Genomic DNA, 17,552 nt, shown 5'->3' with positions numbered 1-17,552 from the left:
AAATTGTGATTTCCAGTCTTTTAAGTTATTGTAATTAGTTTGATATTGGAAGCTCTTTGAAGGAACTTGAATAAGATTTTTTTAATATATGCAGATGCGAGAATGTGGCCGTCATAAATGCAGTACTAGGTGCTGTATTGATATAGATCATTTATGCACATTGATTTGTGGAAGGACGTTGACCTGTGGTCTCCACAAATGTGAGGACACCTGTCACCGTGGAAATTGTCGCAGGTAATGGCTCTGCATTTTTGCCTGTTTGTGTTTAATACATTCTGACAGTGGGTTCAAATTGTGGAATATATGGTACTAGTGTATTTGATGTAAAGAATTTGAACAGGTAGGTAGTGAATATATAAAATATAGGGTATGTTTATGCCCAGAGTCTTGGCTCTAAATTCTTTGTAATGTGATTGTCTTTTTGTTGCAGATGTCAGGAGACAAGCTTCGAAGAGCTGACCTGTCATTGTGGGGCGCAAGTAACTTTCCCTCCTATACCATGTGGCACAAAGCCCCCTGAGTGCAACAATCCGTGTAGCAGACCAATGCCCTGCGGCCATACCCCTACACATAATTGCCACCCTGAAGATAATTGCCCACCTTGCACTATTCTTGTAGATAAACCATGTTTTGGTAATCATAAGGTAGGGAGGGTGTTTGACTATGTGTTTTTCCATTGGAGAGAAGTTTTTAAGTCGTATATTGTATATGTTTTTAAATTTAAATAATATTCTCTAGAGCTCAAACAAACATTTGTAATATATGTAAAGCTGATTCAGTATGTAGTTGGAAAAGCAAGCTTTGTACTTATGATAAGGATTATCAAATAGCTTCATGTAGGAAGCAATTATTTCAAATCTTGTTTCTTCTCCAGACTATGAAGAGCACCCCATGTTACCTGAAGGCACTGTCTTGTGGATCAGTTTGTAACAAGCCCTTATCCTGTGGTCAGCATAATTGTCTGCTTGTGTGTCACGAGCAACCTTGTGTGGCACCTGGAAGTTCTTGCCCACAGAAGTGCCTGAAGTCACGTGACTCCTGTGGTCATCCTTGTGGCAGTGCGTGTCACACTGGACCCTGCCCAGATGTGACTTGCAAGGAAATGGTTAGTATTTTGGTAGGATTTTCCTTCAGGTGTAGTTTTGCTATGAATTTGTTTTGAAATAGGGAGGCTTTGTGTTCATATACAACAGTATATATACAGGTAGTGCTCGAGTTACGGTAATTCGATTTTGCAGTGGGTTAAGCAATTAATACCGATATGACAATATTTTAGGAATATTTTTAATTAAAATAGAGGGAAAGTATTTTAATCAAAACTACTGGGCATGAAAGGACACACATTACTGCTATTTTTACGCCGATAAACGATAAATACGTAAAGCTTGTATTATGATGAAATCAAGTGAAAATAGCGAATGGAATCTCGAATTTGTTTTTTTTTACACAAAACAGACATGCCCCCAAATGACCAATGTCATCTATTAATGAAAAAATAGCTAAATTAATTTCACAAGACGTATTTAAGTTATATTTGGACTTAAAAACACTTGTATAACGAAAAATAACCTTGCCCCATATAAATAAAGTATCTAGAGATTTATTTACGCTAATTAGAAGCAAGAAAAGCACTCTGAACTGAGTTAAATAGGGCGAAATAAATTTACAGCTTAGTCAGTTTCCAAACCAAAATATTGATCGCTATGATCGTAATTTATAATATAATATTATTTGATACAGTGAATTAAAGCATAGCATTTTAAAAGATCCATGGAAAAGATGCATATTCGTTATGTTGATGTTTGTATAATAAGATATTATGTGAATATAGAGTACAGTATGACATAGGCTAGGCTACCATATACGTATACGGTATACCATAGTATAGGTTAAGTTAATTCTTGTTTGTTATTCAGTTTCTCTTTGTATTGAATTATCATAAGCCACTCTGCCTGAACCTTCAGAATTAGCTGATATTAATAGTTACTATACCATGCATGTATAGAGTATACTTGATAGTGTAGGTTAGGCTATCATATGATAAAAACGTATAACATGGTACTTTCTATGAATCATACCTAGTTTAAAGGTAATTTATTATATTACATATGCAAAAATCATTATAGTATGTTTTGTCATTTTTCTACAACCACAAAAGTGAGGTAATGTAAGATTGTAAAGTGTTATAACACAATGGGTTTTGGGACCTTTTTGTGAAAACAACCCTAATAATGTAAAATTATTATTATAACATATCTGAGTAGAAACAAAACATACCTGTACCGTAGCAGGTTTGAAATTTCCCTTTGTTTGTTGATTAAACTGAAATTTCAATAGCATATGACATTTGTAATGCCTGATTAGCTGTAGGGTTACTTAATACCAAAACTACCAATATTTATGGTAAATGATTGGTAGCAAACATAGGTATCGAAATAAAAATCATGACTGTGTGCTGTGTTAACAAATAGATTGTAAAACCTGTATGGAAATACAGTGTTCAGGAAGTGAGGTTTGGTGTTTGGTATTTTGATTTCAGTATAAAATTGCTTAATATTCCTATATGACTTATGTGGTAATATCATTGTATATTTATCCTTCATACAGCAATTATATCAAATTTAATAAAATACAGTAAGTTTTTAGAGCACAAAACATATCTTTCCTAAAAAGTTTTGTATTAATCGCATGTAAGACTTACCATAAGGAAATTAAGTGTTCAAACATAGGAAAACATTAAAAGTCGTATGTACTTGTACATAGCTCTCATGTTACTTTGAATTGCATTTACAGTAATTCATTTTTCAAGAACAGCTTCTGTGTATGCAAGAACATATTTAGCAGAAGAATTGGGAATAAATGACATTCACAACCCACAGGTAATCATCACGTGTGAATGTGGACATCGTACAAGCATGCTGAAATGCTCTGAAAACGATCGTGAGTATCGAGCCATGACAACATCCCTCCTAGCCTCACAGATGCGAAACATGAACAGTGGGTGTTCTGTAGACATTTCAGAAATTTTCACTGCAACAGCAAGACCAGACAAATTGAAAAGGTTAGTCATTGTTTGTTTATTTGTGAATTACTGTTCTTTCAGACTGATGGAAGAGCAGATGGTACAATTCATAAAGTGTCTCCTCCACAGTTTTGCTTAAAACTGTCTTCCAGAGGGATATGTACACTCATTAAGTATTTTCCAAGACTTTCCGTTCTTACAGTCTATGGGATATCATTTATTTAAAATTATACAGAAGTCCGTGCTTCTTTTTACAGGTTGTTTCTTTTCTGGAAGTATCCAGTTTGCATGGGTCAAAGGCCAAATAAGGTTGAACAGTAATTTTTTTTTTAAACATTTGATAAATCACCTTGCATTTATACAAATTACTAACTTATTATAGGGAACTGTTGCTATTTGATTAGGTTAGGTTCATCAAAAATAGATTGTGTGGGGAGTGTCGGATAACAAACCCAATTATAACGTGGGGTGGGGATATATTCCTAGCTGCTCAAACACATTAATTGCAAAGCACATAATCGTAATTATGGTTTAAAGGAAAAAACTATTCAAAGAACATAAGTAACGAAATACTCTAGAAAATGGATTGAAATTTAAGTCATTCTGAGAGATATTTATATCTTATTGCTTTGCATGAAGATAGAATCTCTCTCTCTCTCTCTCTCTCTCTCTCTCTCTCTCTCTCTCTCTTTTTTTTTTTTTTATGAATTCCACATCTTCATTTTAAAATTGTATATGAAATGACTGATGGCAGTGATGATACTGACCCAGTAGCAGTGACTGTCACCATTAACTTTATGGAATTTTCATTTTCCTTCTAAAACCAAAGAGTGTTTTCAAGTCAGAATGATGCTTTTAGTAGATATGACATACCTTATTTACTATCTTATAGTTTAGGGAGCATGCTTGGGAATGATTAAGAATCTGATTTTTACAGCCCTTCCTATATGTATTAAGTTATTTTGAATCTTCTTACCAACCAATATTCATATATTACTCTCAAGGAGAAAAGGCAGTAAAATCTGTATTTTAAGACATATTAATGGGTCTGTCCCATGACAAAATTTGCATTTCCATAATTACAGTAATTCCCCATGCCCAGCTCAGTGACTGCCTTCTCTCTGTGTTTGCATTCTTTTCTAATGCTGTAATTTCAAGTTTAAGTTATACAGTATTGCGCCATTCATAGACCACAGATGTCTGCTAGATTTCCATAATGTGTTTGTATGAAAAAACTTTCTTTAATCCATGGAATGCAAGTCCTGATTTTAAATTGTATCTGAATATCAGCAAGGAATGCAAGTTTTTTGGACAGTTTTTAGGATTCTTTATGAAACACTATTCATAGAAAAATTGCAAGAATAGAAAACATATTTTCTGTAGACTTCATGGATTTATGAACGACTCTTATCAATAACTTGAATGTGGGTTCCTGTCCCAGTGCAGAAGATTCTCTTCAAACTTGTGAACACCAAAATTTCTTTCAGGTTGACATGCAATGAGGACTGTAAAACACTAGAGCGAAACAGGCGCCTGGCTATGGCTCTTCAGATAGAGAATCCTGAAACCAGGGAGACGTTGGGAAATTCCAGTAATCTGTATTCAGATTTTATGAAGGAGGAAGCACGTAAAGATCCCAGTCTAGCCAAAATGGTTCATGACACCTTAACAGAGCTTGTCATGAAGGCTAAGGAGGTATATTATTTTCTCTTGCACTCTAGTGTTTGATTTCAGTATAATTTGCTTTGTTGTGGTTATTTTTATCTTACCAAGCAATTACATAACTACTAGCTTTCTACACGGCAGTCTAACAAAATTCAAATTTTCATGCTGGTGCTACCTTCACTTGTGTAGGTGACAGGTTCCTGCCCACTTTCGGGACTGATAGGTACAACTCGGCAGAGAGCTTCAATTCATTTTCTACCTGCTCCCGATTAACATCGGTAGTCTTCTGCAGTCACTGCTTCATCCTTTTTGGATTTTGTCCTGTATTTTTGGGAATGATTAAGAATCTGATTTTTACAGCCCTTCCTGTATGTATTAAGTTATTTTGAATTTTCTTACCAACCAGTATTCATATATTACTCTCAAGGAGAAAAGGCAGTAAAATCTATATTTTAAGGCTTATTAATGGGTCTGTCCCATGGCAAAATTTGCATTTCCATAATTACAGTAATTCCCCTTCTCTAACTCAGTGACTGCCTTCTCTCTTTTTTGGTGGTGATTTTTTCAACCTTAGTAATATCGTTAGCATTAGTTAGCTTTATTCCTAAAGATAGTCAATATGTGAGACTCCAGCTCTTTAAGCATTTGTTCTTGCATTGAGGGGTACAAAACTAGACTAACTAAGGTGACTTATGATTCGCACACTAAGTGTGTCAAGTGTAGGGGGCAGGAATGTAGTAGAGAGCTTACATATCTGGAGTGTCAGGATTGGGAAGATAGTAAATGGAAGACATTGAAGTCCCATCTGGACAAATTAGACGGAGATAGAAAAGGAAAGCAACACTCAGAGCCGAAAGTAGAGCTAGTCAGGAGATTCCTTCTTTACCTAATGTAGTAGAAGATAGCTCTGTTTCTTCTCCTTTGATTCATGCTATGTCTCCCATTCTTAGCCCTCCTACACCATTACCCCAGACTCCTTTACCAGGTTCCCGTGCTTCCGATCCCAACACTGTTGCCAGTCTCGAAGCAAAGTTTGATAAATTTAAATTTCTGGCCAATACAGTAAACCCCCTTATTCACAGGGGATGCATACCACACACCGCTCCCCACGAATAGCTAAAACCTGCAAATACTTAGAACCCTTCTAGAACTGCCTATTTTGATAGTTCAAACAGACAAAAAACAAACTAAAAATGCTTATACAGGCAGTCCCCGGTTTACAACGGGTCCGGCTTACGACGTTCCGAGGTTACGACACTTTTCAAATATATTCATCAGAAATTATCTCCCGGTTTACGATGCATGTTCCGGGGTTATGATGCGTCGTACGCCGATCCAACGGAAGAAATATGGCTCCAAAACGGCAGAATAATCAAAATTTGGAGTTTTTTTTATGGAAAACTCAATAAAAATGCAGTTTACGTCATTTTCAATACACCCAAAGCATTAAAAGTAAGGTTTTCTTAGGATTTTTGACAATTTTCGACAATTTTTCGGTTTACGACGCGGCGGAAAAACGGAACCCCCGTCATAAACTGGGGACTGCTTGTACAGGTATTATCCTACTTATGATGGGGTTAGGTTCCAAAAAAAACCATTGTTTGTTAGAAAAAACTTAAGAAATACCAAAACGTATCTCGAACATAGCCTAGCCTACACTAGGGTATTCGGTACCATTTATACATACAGTATTTGATAGCCTAACCTACACCATAAAGTATACTCTCTACATACATGGTATAGTAATTATTAATATCAGCTAATTCTGGAGGTTCATGCAAAATTCAATGCAAAGAGAAATTGAATAACAAACAAGAATTAACTTAGCCTACACTATGGTATGTATGCATATACGGTAGCATAGTCTACATTATACTGTACACTATATTCACATATCGTATTATACAAACATCAACATAATGAATATGCATCTTTTCCATGGATATTTTAAAATGTCATGCCTTAATTCACTGTATCCAATAATATTGTATATATTCTTATATTGCTTTTGTATTATAAATTGCGGTCATAGCGATCAGTGTTTTCCATGGATCTTTTAAAATGTTATGCCTTAATTCACTTTCTTCTTCTTCTTAATTCACTTTATCCAATAATATTGTATATATTCTTATATTGCTTTTGCATTATAAATTGCGGTCATAGCGATCAATGTTTTGGTCTGGAAATCATTTACGCGGTGTTTATTTCTCCATATTTAATTCAGTTGAGAGCGCTTTTCTTGCTTCTAGCAAATGGGTGTTACAGACTAATACACACACAAACAAAGCCATTCCAACATCTTCTAAAAACATAACAGACGCCTTACATATCTCGAACTGTCGGCCTAAACTGCTCACGTCTCCTCGCTGCTAGGGGAAAGGGAGCTGGGGATTTGGCATGATACATATACAGGTGCTACCGGGGTCTAAGCGATGTCAGGCAGGGCAGCCGATCGAGGCTACAGCCTACCCCAACGCCAAATCAAAGTCCTTCACAAGAAGGCATCGTGCTTACCCCACATGAAAAAAATGGAAAAAAGCACATTAAACGAAGAAGAGAAGAGTTAGCGTAAATGAATCTCTAGATACTTATTTATATGGGGCAAGGTTAATTTTTGTTATACGAAGTGTTTTCAAGTCGAAATATAGCTAAAATACGTCTCGTTGTGAAATTAATTTATCTTTTATTTTTGTTAGTAGATGATGATGGCCATTTGAGGGTCATTTGTTTTGTGTAAAAAAAAATTTGTGATTCCATTCGCTCTTTTCACTTGATTTCATCATAACATGAGCTTTACGTATTTATCATTTATCGGCGTAAAAATAGCAGTAATGTGTTCTTTCATGCCCAGTAGTTTTGATTAAAATACTTTCTCTCGCATTTTAGTTATGATCGAGTTTCGTCCATTTTGCCGATGCATGATAATTTACAGTATAGTCATTAGCAGCTTGAACATTGTTTTCTCAGCTTCAGCTACAACTTACAGCTTAAATTTAGCAGTATATTTCCTTGATGATCTTTTATCCATACCAAATAAGGGTATAATGTAAAAATATATCAGTCCTATTCTACTTAACGTCATTTGTGCCATAACCTACAGTAATTGTTTATTACCGTACATTGGTTGAAATACCAGGTAAACGGCCGTTGTTATCCGATTCAGTTATAAGCAAAACAACAGTTTCTTGGTCGGTTGTTTATGGCTGTACGCATTTACACAAGAGTATAACATCACTAACAATACTTTTATCATTCTCTTTTACTTTTTTTAACTAGAAGATGGGGTAAAGAGATGGAGGAAAAGTTGTATATTGTAATTTGGTCTCTCTCACCGCCTGATTACGCTGCTGCGTGCGCCTGCGCGAAATTTAAAAATATTTTATAAATAATATTGTCGTATCAGTATTAATTCCTTACCCCATTGCAAAATCAAATTATCGTAAGTTGAATTATCATAACTCAAGCATTACCAGAGTATATTAATAGTTTTATCACATAAAGTGCATTTAGTCATGAAAATGAGATGAAAATACAGTATTTTGTGAAAAGTTCTCCGTGAAAAATACCGTAAATGGGTGGATTTTCCGCAAGTAATGGGTAGATACATTCCAAAGAGAAATCTGTGAATACGTAAGTCCGCAATCATGAGAACACAAATACAGGGGGTTTACTGTACTGTTATGGAGTTAGGTTCCTCTTTCAGGGATTTTGTGTTGAAAATGGCCTCCAGTGTTCCAAGTGTCAGTGTTGCGCCTAGTGACGTTTGTGAGTGTTGAGGAGGTGGCTGCCCGTCCCACTGGTTTGTTTGGCTTCTCATACAAACAGGAGTTCTTACTTTCTCATTACCTCCCGATCTCTTTCTGTGCATTTACTCATTAATGGCAAGTAAATTCTTAAACATTAAATATAACTGAATTGTGATTAAGTTATGGCAGTAATATTTCAAAAAAATTAAAGTCAAACTAGGTCTTAAAAATCACCAAAATAAATCATAAACACTTCCACCTGAATTAAAGTAAACTTAACAATTGCTTAAAAATTAAAAGAAAAAATTCTAAACATATCCCTTAATTGCAATAACGTAAAATAAAATATAATATAGGTTAGTAAATACAAATATTGGAAAAGTTTTAGTAATTGATCAATACTGATTAGTAAAACAAGAAAATTTGATGCCAAAGAATTTAAGTATCTAATGAATCTTGGAGTACGAGTCATTTGTGGTTTGAAAATGTTAAACAGAAGTACTGTATTCACATCATGTTAGCTCTAGTAAATTAAATTATATTCATGTGAGCATATTCAAGGACTTATCTTTGCCGTCTTTGAATCTGGGCATTGTCTGTGGGCGTACGATTTTCTTGGCTGTCTTACTGGGATGGAGACGTCAGGAAAACACATAACTTCTTGTGTTTATGTTGCTGTGGCCTCTCTCTTTCCCTCACGTACGGATCACAAAGGAAATGAGCGCGTTTTTCTTCTACGCCAGCTGCTGTGAGCACGTTTTTCTTCTACACCAGCTGCTGTGTAAAAATACTCTCTCTCTCATAGAGTGAAACTGCTTATCTTCTTGAATCCGGTTGTAAAATTCGTCTTCTGGTTCTATGTTTGATGCACTAATATTCTTTCTTCTTCACGAAAATCGATGATTGTGGAGCTTTTATGCGGTTAAATTGTTTTTTTAATTTTTAAACTGTCTTAATATTTGGAGTGGAGATTTGCATGTGGAGTGACTGAATCTTCAGTGGAACACTTATAAATGGACTGTCTTTATAAAGGAAACACCTCACAAGACCAGCAGAGATTGATCTTTGCTGGCACACAGCTTGAAGATGGTTGCACATCTTGTCTGATTACAACGTTCAGATGGAAAATATTCTTCGCTTGGTCTGGAAGTTAACAATTAGTCTGTAGATATAGGGATAGTACACACTAATTACCTCTTCTTGTTGCCGGCTGTGGAGTTCGAATAATCCCCTAAGCTGTCACCAGTAATTCTGTAGTGGGGAGGAATTCACTTCTAGAAAACTGTCTTTTATATTGCATGCTTTCACTTCCATAGGAACAAGTTGCTCAGTATTTAACTATGTTGGAGCTTACACTTATCATGATCAGATTTCAGCTATCTTTGCAAATTTCACAAGTGTTTGTTTATCTTGGTTTAAATGAAAATTGTTTCCCCTTAAATACATTTATTTCAGTCTTCATAACTATATAACTTTCCACCTTTTCCATGGGTAGTAGTGACCGAGTCTTTATCCTAAAAGGTACATTATAAAATTCTTGACAGAATTTTACTTAGTCTGTGGGCATTCAGAAATTTTATTTAAGTTCACAAGACACTTCGAACTTTCACTGCCACCTCTCCACACATCTCACACACTCCCTGCCCTGATGCCTTTTTCCAACTGAGTCTTCATATATATGGCATTCATTCGATGTCAAAATCTGGTACAGTAAACCCCTCGTAATCGCGGTCTCACTATTCGTGGGCTCATGCATTTGCAGATTTCTCTGTGGAACGTATCTACCCATTATTCATGGAAAATTCGCCCATTCGTGGTATTTTTCACTGAGAAATATTCACTAAATATTGTATTTTCATATAATTTCTATGACTAAATGCACTTTTTGTTATAAAACTATTAAAATACTCAGGTATAAGCATTTTGGAGGGGTTTTTTGTGTTTAAACTATCAAAATAGGCAGTTCTAAGTTTTTTAGTGGGGTTTTAAGTATTCGGAGATTTTAGCTATTCGCGGGGGGGATGCGGTACACATCTCCCACATTCTGGGGTTTTCTGTATAATTTTCCCAAGTTTCATCCATATGGGCTCCCCTTTTCCATTAATGTTTCACATATACTTATCTGTACATTTCAGTCAACGGTTGTTATCGAGTTAATAAATGTTATGCACAAGAGGTCAACAGGCAAGGTCAAGATCTCAGTTAGTTCTTTTGCCCAGTGCTGTATGAGATAAACACTTTAATTTGTATGGCGGCATACTCACTTTAATTCGTATGGACGGCAATCAGTCAAACTCAGCATCTGGGACCACTTAGTTTGTTATGGTCCCTTTTCTGTTTTCCTTTCTGTTTTTATCAGTGATTTTCTGTATGCTCTCATGCGTTTAATTAGATATTTGGTTTATTCAATTACAAACTCATTCCATTATACATTTCCACGATTCCCACCTCCTCTCAATGTGGAATCAGCTATGTAATTGCTTGGTAAGTCACTTGTATAAAAATGACATTTTTATGATAAAGTTTTATATATACTTACCAAACAATTACATAACCTGAGCCCGCCCTCGTCCCCTCATTGTAAATTGGGCATCAAACGAATTGAAGCTCTGCTGAGTTATACCTATTAGTTCTGAAATTGGGCAGGACCCTGTCACCTACACAAACGATGGTAGCGCCACTGCAAAAATTAGAATTTTGTTAGACTACTGTGTAGAAAGCTAGTAGCTATGTAATTGCTTGGTAAGTATATATAAAACTTTATTTTATCATAAAAAGGAAATTTTCTAAAGGATTTTTTTTTTTTTTTTTTTTTTTTTTTTTCAAAATACAGTAGAGTAATGCAATTAATTTGCATGTTAAGTGTTCCTAATGTTAAGTAACTCATGGAGGAAAAAGGTATGAATATACAGTGTTAATACAGATGCCATATATTTTGTATCGTCATATAATTCGAAGGGTTTTTTCAGTCAAAGCAGAAAAGCCGCAGTCATTCCTTTGCTCCAATGAACAGAGACAAACGTCGATTCATTCATGAGTACTGCGAGCATTTTGGCTGCCAGAGCCAAGCATACGACGAAGAACCTAAGAAAAATGTTGTTGCTACAGCAGTTAAAGGAACGGTAAGTACTGTACACTACTTCATTCTTTGGCTGTAAATTTACTTAGGTTTCATGCTTCAGCTGAGGATTTGTAATTAATGGATGTCAAGATTTTAAAAATACATAACAGAAGCAAAACTGTAATCTGTGAAGTTTTACATGTACTAGGATTGTAGGCCAAAGTTTTAAATACACTACAAGCAGTCCCTGCTTACCAGCGGCATCGGTTAATGGCGATCCGGTTTTATGGCGCTTGTCTAGTAACGCTGTTGACTGGATTTTTGGCACCGGTAAGCGGTTTATCGGTGTCCGTAAGTGGTTTGTTGGCATCGATCAACAGTTTATCAGCGCCAAGCTCGGTTAGCGACGCCGATATCCGGTTAACAGTGTTGTTAAGCGGTTTATCAGTACTATTATCTCCGATTTTCAGTTAGCGGCATTTGTTAACCGGGGACTGCCTATACCTATCCATCATATTTGTTATGGTTGTTACTTTACTGTTTTGGTGCTTTCATGCTCATTTTTTTTATGGAACTTTTATCCAACAATGTTTTTAATTCCATGTCACGGAGAAAGTCCAGAAGGTATTGGCCATAGATTATGCCCCCTGAATGACACTGGGTCCAGTAGAAATGGTTTACAAATTTCTCAGATATGGTTGTGAACACTACCAAAGTTCGCTCCACTTGGAGACAGCTTCATTTTCATTGGCTTTACACTCATCTAGAATCCCTGCATTTTCACACTTGGAGGTTATCTGGCTTTGCAAGCAAGATGTCTTTCAGAGGTTGTAGCAGCAGCAGCTATTGCCACCACTTGCAAGCCCTCTACCACTTCCGTAGACCGTGGAAAGTGGGTGAGATACATTGCTTGAGGAAATAAACACTACTCCACTCAAAATTTTTTCCAGTGTAACCCAACTTTTTTGTGTTCATGTCCATTAAGGTGTTGCTGACGGTGATTAAAGATTACAAATCTGCTTCCTCTGAAGTGTTCTTCCAACATAGTTTGGATTTGGCCAGTGGCTAGAACATTCAGTCTGTTTTGTCACTCTGACCTGTTTATTCCTAGGTCTCGAGTTAAGCTCCCAAGTTGGGATTTTACTGTTATTACACAGCCTAACCAGATATCCTTATGAACTACCCTTCAAACCTCACACTCAAGAATTCTATTCCTTATACGGTGATGTCTCCCATTCCAGTCATTGGTCTTCAGTTGCTCAGGATTTCAGGGCCAAGACTTGGGCCTTTGGGTAAGTTCCAATTTTGAAAATATATTCCTTTCTGGCATCACATTATTTATCAAGTGTATGACGATGTTTCACAGGAGTATCGATCATGGGTGAGGATCAAAGTCTAAAAGGTTTCTATTACGTCTTATCATCAGCCTTTAAGTTCAATTTGGTGCCTTGGAGGTAACCTAGTTGCTTTCAGTTCTCATTTCTACTTTAATATACCTAGGTAATCATCATCCAGGTTTTCCAACCCCACCACAGCCCTGTACTGCAACAGGAACTGGCCATGATACAGAGCTAGTGATTTTCACAGCCCTGGGGAAAGGTGCAAACCCTCGATCTTCATGGGGATTAAGTGTTGCAGTGGGCTATTTGTTTTCAAGTGGGAATGAGGTGATCATTCCTCTTTATGATTTACACCTCATGGGGCTGGCGAGCACTGTTCCTTTACACCATTTTTTTAAATTACTACCCATTTCATTACTTGAAGCTCCCAGTCCTGAAGTAGATACATTTAAAATGTACTTTTATGGGAACTCGTCCTGCATGTACTTTTATGGGAGCTCGTCCTGCAGTAGAGCAATACAAACTTTTTGAATATGACTGGACCATTCCTGGAGAGCAGACTTCAGGTTGCACTGTCTTATTTCCTCTCCATATGGCCTCTTGATTGTTTTGCCTGCCTCTGTCTTCCCATTTTAAATGTGATTCCGGAAATTTATGATGAATACTGCTTGTCTTGTAGTGATCAGGACAAGTTTGTGCAACAGGAAATAAGGCAATTTATGGTATATGGGTTAGTATGAAAATTTATTTTTTATTGTAAACTATTTGACTTTTAGATTATAGTTTTATATGGAGAATATACTGGTTTTGGAATCTAAAATTTTTGTCATAACAGCCAGTCAGAATTTAGGGGTCAACTCAGATTGCAGGGAATGTATCATACTGTATTTTATTTAGGTCACACAGAATTCAAGTTGACATTTGCTTTCAAAGGAAATATTCTTGAAATGCACTATTGAAAAAACAAAAGCTTGTTTTTATAGCTTTTGTGTATTTGTATGACCTTATGATAGTAGATTGGACCAGTGCTTTTGATCACCTTGCTCATAGCAGACTTTAACTTTTAACTTTAGAGCTGTAAAAATACATTAATAATTGTTTGCTTTTCAGTGTTACCTGCCTCCCATAAGTGTACTGACACAGCTACAGAGAGAACAAGGCCAGAAAAAAGTTCCTGGCCCAGTTTGGTCTCGGAAGGGGGTTACATCTTAGCCCTGATGTATCCAGGACCACCTTTAGCATTGTGATAATTGCAGAATTCTTGATGAAACTGGCATTGAATTTTGCTACATTACTTATGGTAGTTTAGCTTGTACGGTATTTTGATTAGGAGTGAACGGGAAGTGTATCATTATTATTTATAAATATATTGTTGAAGTTAACAAAGAAAGGTATTGTATTTTGTCCAGGTTGACATATTATTTTTTAATATCAAGTACCAGAAGTATAAAATAAGCACTTTGTGATTTTGTTTTCCTAAGACGTACAGTGCACTGAATGGAGAATGCATTTAAGTTATGATACTCTTGTTAAATGGGAACTTGCTTTTAACTTTTATCTAAATGTTTAGATATGGTAAATGACAGCTCTTTGTATATTGTAAGAATGTTATACATAGTATCAAGTTTAATATTTTGCTTATAGAGTAAGAGGAAATTTAGGTATTGATATCCACAGTTTGAACTTACTTTACCCAATTTTTTTTTTATTTGGTCGCTGAAGCAGAAATTGATGCCTTTCTCACATTGTTGTTCATCAAAGAAGCATATCTGGAAAAGTTTTGGCTAGGTTACATTCAGACCTTTGAACTTTGTTCTGTGGGCTTGAAGAACAAACTTTAGAGGTATTATCCTAATTTGGGACAAGTAGCTCATATGGGAAATTTGACTTTAATCAAAGATTAGGCTTCTTCAAGACAGGCAGCTCACTCAAAAAAGTGAAATACAGGGGGTTATTGATGTTAGCTTACATAGCCTGTAGGCCTTTACAGTAATGGAAACAAAGAACTGATGTTTCTTGATGAGGATTGATTAGGACTTTAATGGTTCCTAAGTTTTCTGAGCTAAATGAGTTTCCTAGCCATTACATTACTGTTTGTGTCATGTTGTCATACTTTTTCCAATATCTTAACATCTATGCTGTCTTCATATATATGAGATTGTGTAATTTTGCGAGATTGTGTAATTTTGCAATGGAGAAAAATATATTACAGAGTAGTCATATTTTGTAACTCACTTTTTTTGCTGCAAGGTGCAAGAGTAATACTGTACCTGTAAAACTTGTTTCAAGTTGTATCCATATTGTAGCTTACCTTACATTTGCATATAAATGCAAAATAATATTTTTACCCATCCATGATCGTTATGAAGTGAATATCATATGCCTATATGGTATTAATTTTAGAAATAGTTTTGGGGACATTCATATTATCGACTTCCTTTACAGTTTTGGGGACGTTCATATTATCGACTTCCTTTACTTCTCAAAAAACTAAAAACTCAGTATTCAACAAATTTTACTTCTCAAAAAACTAAAAACTCAGTATTCAACAAAATAATTTGCTGATCAGATGTAAAGCCTGAGTTGGGGTTATGTGTCATTTTTGTCAGCCTTTTTATTTTGGGTTTTGTATTGCTTATAATAATCCTGGTAAAACTATAATAGTATGTTAGGTATATCTCTTGTTTAAGTTTTTGATTTTTGTGCTTCGTGTGTACTATTTTCCTCTTATTCAGAGAAGTATGTCTCATTGGATTTTGAAGATCGTTTTTCACGGTGAAAATAAAGTATTGATTTTTTAATGCAGCCTTTTTTAATTTATGCATTTATTCTTGCATTTTCCATTCATTGGAAAAATTATGTTGTTATAATTAGTTACAGGTGACTGCAATCAGATTGTAATTTTAAAGTTGAAAATCAACACATTTTGATATAAAATCAGCTATGGTAACTTTGTAGCTCTCTACACCTTCCATGATGCCTTTCTCCTTCATCATTTCCACTTCCACTGACAGAGCCAGGCTAGTGCAATTCCTGAGGATATAGTCGAAACAGCATCAGTGCTTGTGAGAGGGAAGGACAATGGCCCTTGAATGGAATCCTGTATCCGTCCAGAAGGACTGATCCCATCTAGAGTTCCTCTTACTGCTCCTCCCACTAACCCTAATGGCGAGACAGGCAACCCCCCTACCCATGGCAGCAGAGGAAGGGAATTGCTACCCTCAGAGACCCCCTCCCTTCTTTTACAAGGAAGAATACTGGGCCAGGCTTCTTCATAACCCCAGACATTGAAGGATTCGCTGCAACTGAAGGTTAAGTGGCGGTTGTCTTCGAATGCAAACTCGTTATGAAGGACACCACACAGCTGAGAGAATTTCAAAAATTGGATCTCCTCTACTCAACTGCCACTCCAACTACTCTTCAGAGAGTAGTGACGAGCTCAACACTAAGCTGTTCCTCAGCAAGAGGCTACTCTTGGGAGAACCCACTCGGAACAAGGTACACCTACAAACATGATCAACCTCCTGTTCTAAGTCAAGATACCTGTCAGAGCAAATTCTGTAAAAATCTTCAAACAGGTCAAGCCATGAGACAGTCTGCAGAGATGCCATGGATGTGGACAAGCATGAGCCAAGTGGGCCAAGCACCATCTTGTCTCTTAGAGGCATTGGGAGGGGTTGTTCTGACCAACCACCCACACCTAATCCCAAGACCAAGATTCGTCCAGGTGTGATCCCAAGAACTCATAGTTGGACAGTGCTGAAGAAGACCCCTCATTTAGGCTGGTAGGTGCAGCAGCACCTAGCCCATCAAGGGGCACAGCGATACTGTGCCCGTGGCTGCAAGCCTCCACTCTCCTCCTAGAAAGAAAAGCATGCGTAAGGAATTCATGTGCGACCCCTTAGACTTCTCCTTCCTCTGTGGTGGAAGAGGGGTAGTAAATGAGGGGAACAACACTGAAGGAAGCTTAGCGCCAATCTTCAGCACCGAAGGGAAGGTCAAGGCCACAACCAATGAAGTCAAAGTAGTACCAACCGAAAGATCATCTGCCACTGGAAGTACTACTTCAGAGGGAGGATCCCCTTCCTTTACACTAGCTGAAAAGGCTGGAGCATCCATACACAACAACCAGAAGAAAATATAGCAAGCTACTTACCAAATTTCAGCAACCAAATAATGGGAAGACAATGAGGCAAGCACGTCTCCTCTTCACAATGACCGAAGAAAAAGTGAATCATGACATACCAGCCAGTTAACAACCTTGTTACCAAGTTCAACAACCGCTGAACAAAAGCGTAAAATGTCACCAAACCCCAAACATATCCAAAGATTAAAAATACACAAGAGTGGACAAATTTTAGAACACGAAAGTATATAATGAAAGAAGTTGGATTGTCAGCTGGGCATGTGTAGTGGAACTTTTAGTCAGTGTAAATGGGTCCATTTTATACTGAAAAAGGATAATAATGATCAATGGGTTTCATGCCAATGAGCTAACATTCTTAGCTCTCTTGGAAAAGCCTTGTCCTACATGAAAAGGCAACATCAACAGACTTGTGAAACAAGAGAAAAGCACTCAAAAATTTTCATAAAAACCCATTGACCACATACTGAGTGCGCCCATACCAACATCTATATACTGTACTCGAGCTGATTAGTAAACGTAACACCTGCATCTACTTATACAGCTGTGCAAACTTCACTTACAGAATCAAAAC

General features: G+C 36.6%; 1 protein-coding gene across 2 annotated transcripts in view; it reads left to right on the top strand.

Annotated features, from left to right (window-relative positions):
- The window catches only part of stc (nuclear transcription factor, X-box binding stc), a 29,343-nt gene extending 13,708 nt beyond the window's left edge, over positions 1–15,635 (top strand). For both annotated transcript variants that reach the window (XM_067093926.1, XM_067093927.1), the window contains exons 7-13: positions 95–234; positions 431–644; positions 875–1,105; positions 2,880–3,061; positions 4,510–4,717; positions 11,403–11,555; positions 13,945–15,635. In XM_067093926.1, coding sequence (XP_066950027.1) covers positions 95–234; positions 431–644; positions 875–1,105; positions 2,880–3,061; positions 4,510–4,717; positions 11,403–11,555; positions 13,945–14,046 — 1,230 coding nt within the window. In that variant the 3' untranslated portion in view covers positions 14,047–15,635. The remainder of the gene's footprint in view (positions 1–94; positions 235–430; positions 645–874; positions 1,106–2,879; positions 3,062–4,509; positions 4,718–11,402; positions 11,556–13,944) is intronic.
- Positions 15,636–17,552: the final 1,917 nt, after the last annotated feature.

Source organism: Macrobrachium rosenbergii, chromosome 50 (genome assembly GCF_040412425.1).
Source record: "Macrobrachium rosenbergii isolate ZJJX-2024 chromosome 50, ASM4041242v1, whole genome shotgun sequence".
NCBI classification, from domain to species: Eukaryota; Metazoa; Arthropoda; class Malacostraca; order Decapoda; family Palaemonidae; genus Macrobrachium; species Macrobrachium rosenbergii.
The sequence above is the reverse complement of the archived record's forward strand: the minus strand, read 5'-3'. Positions and strand labels throughout refer to the sequence as shown.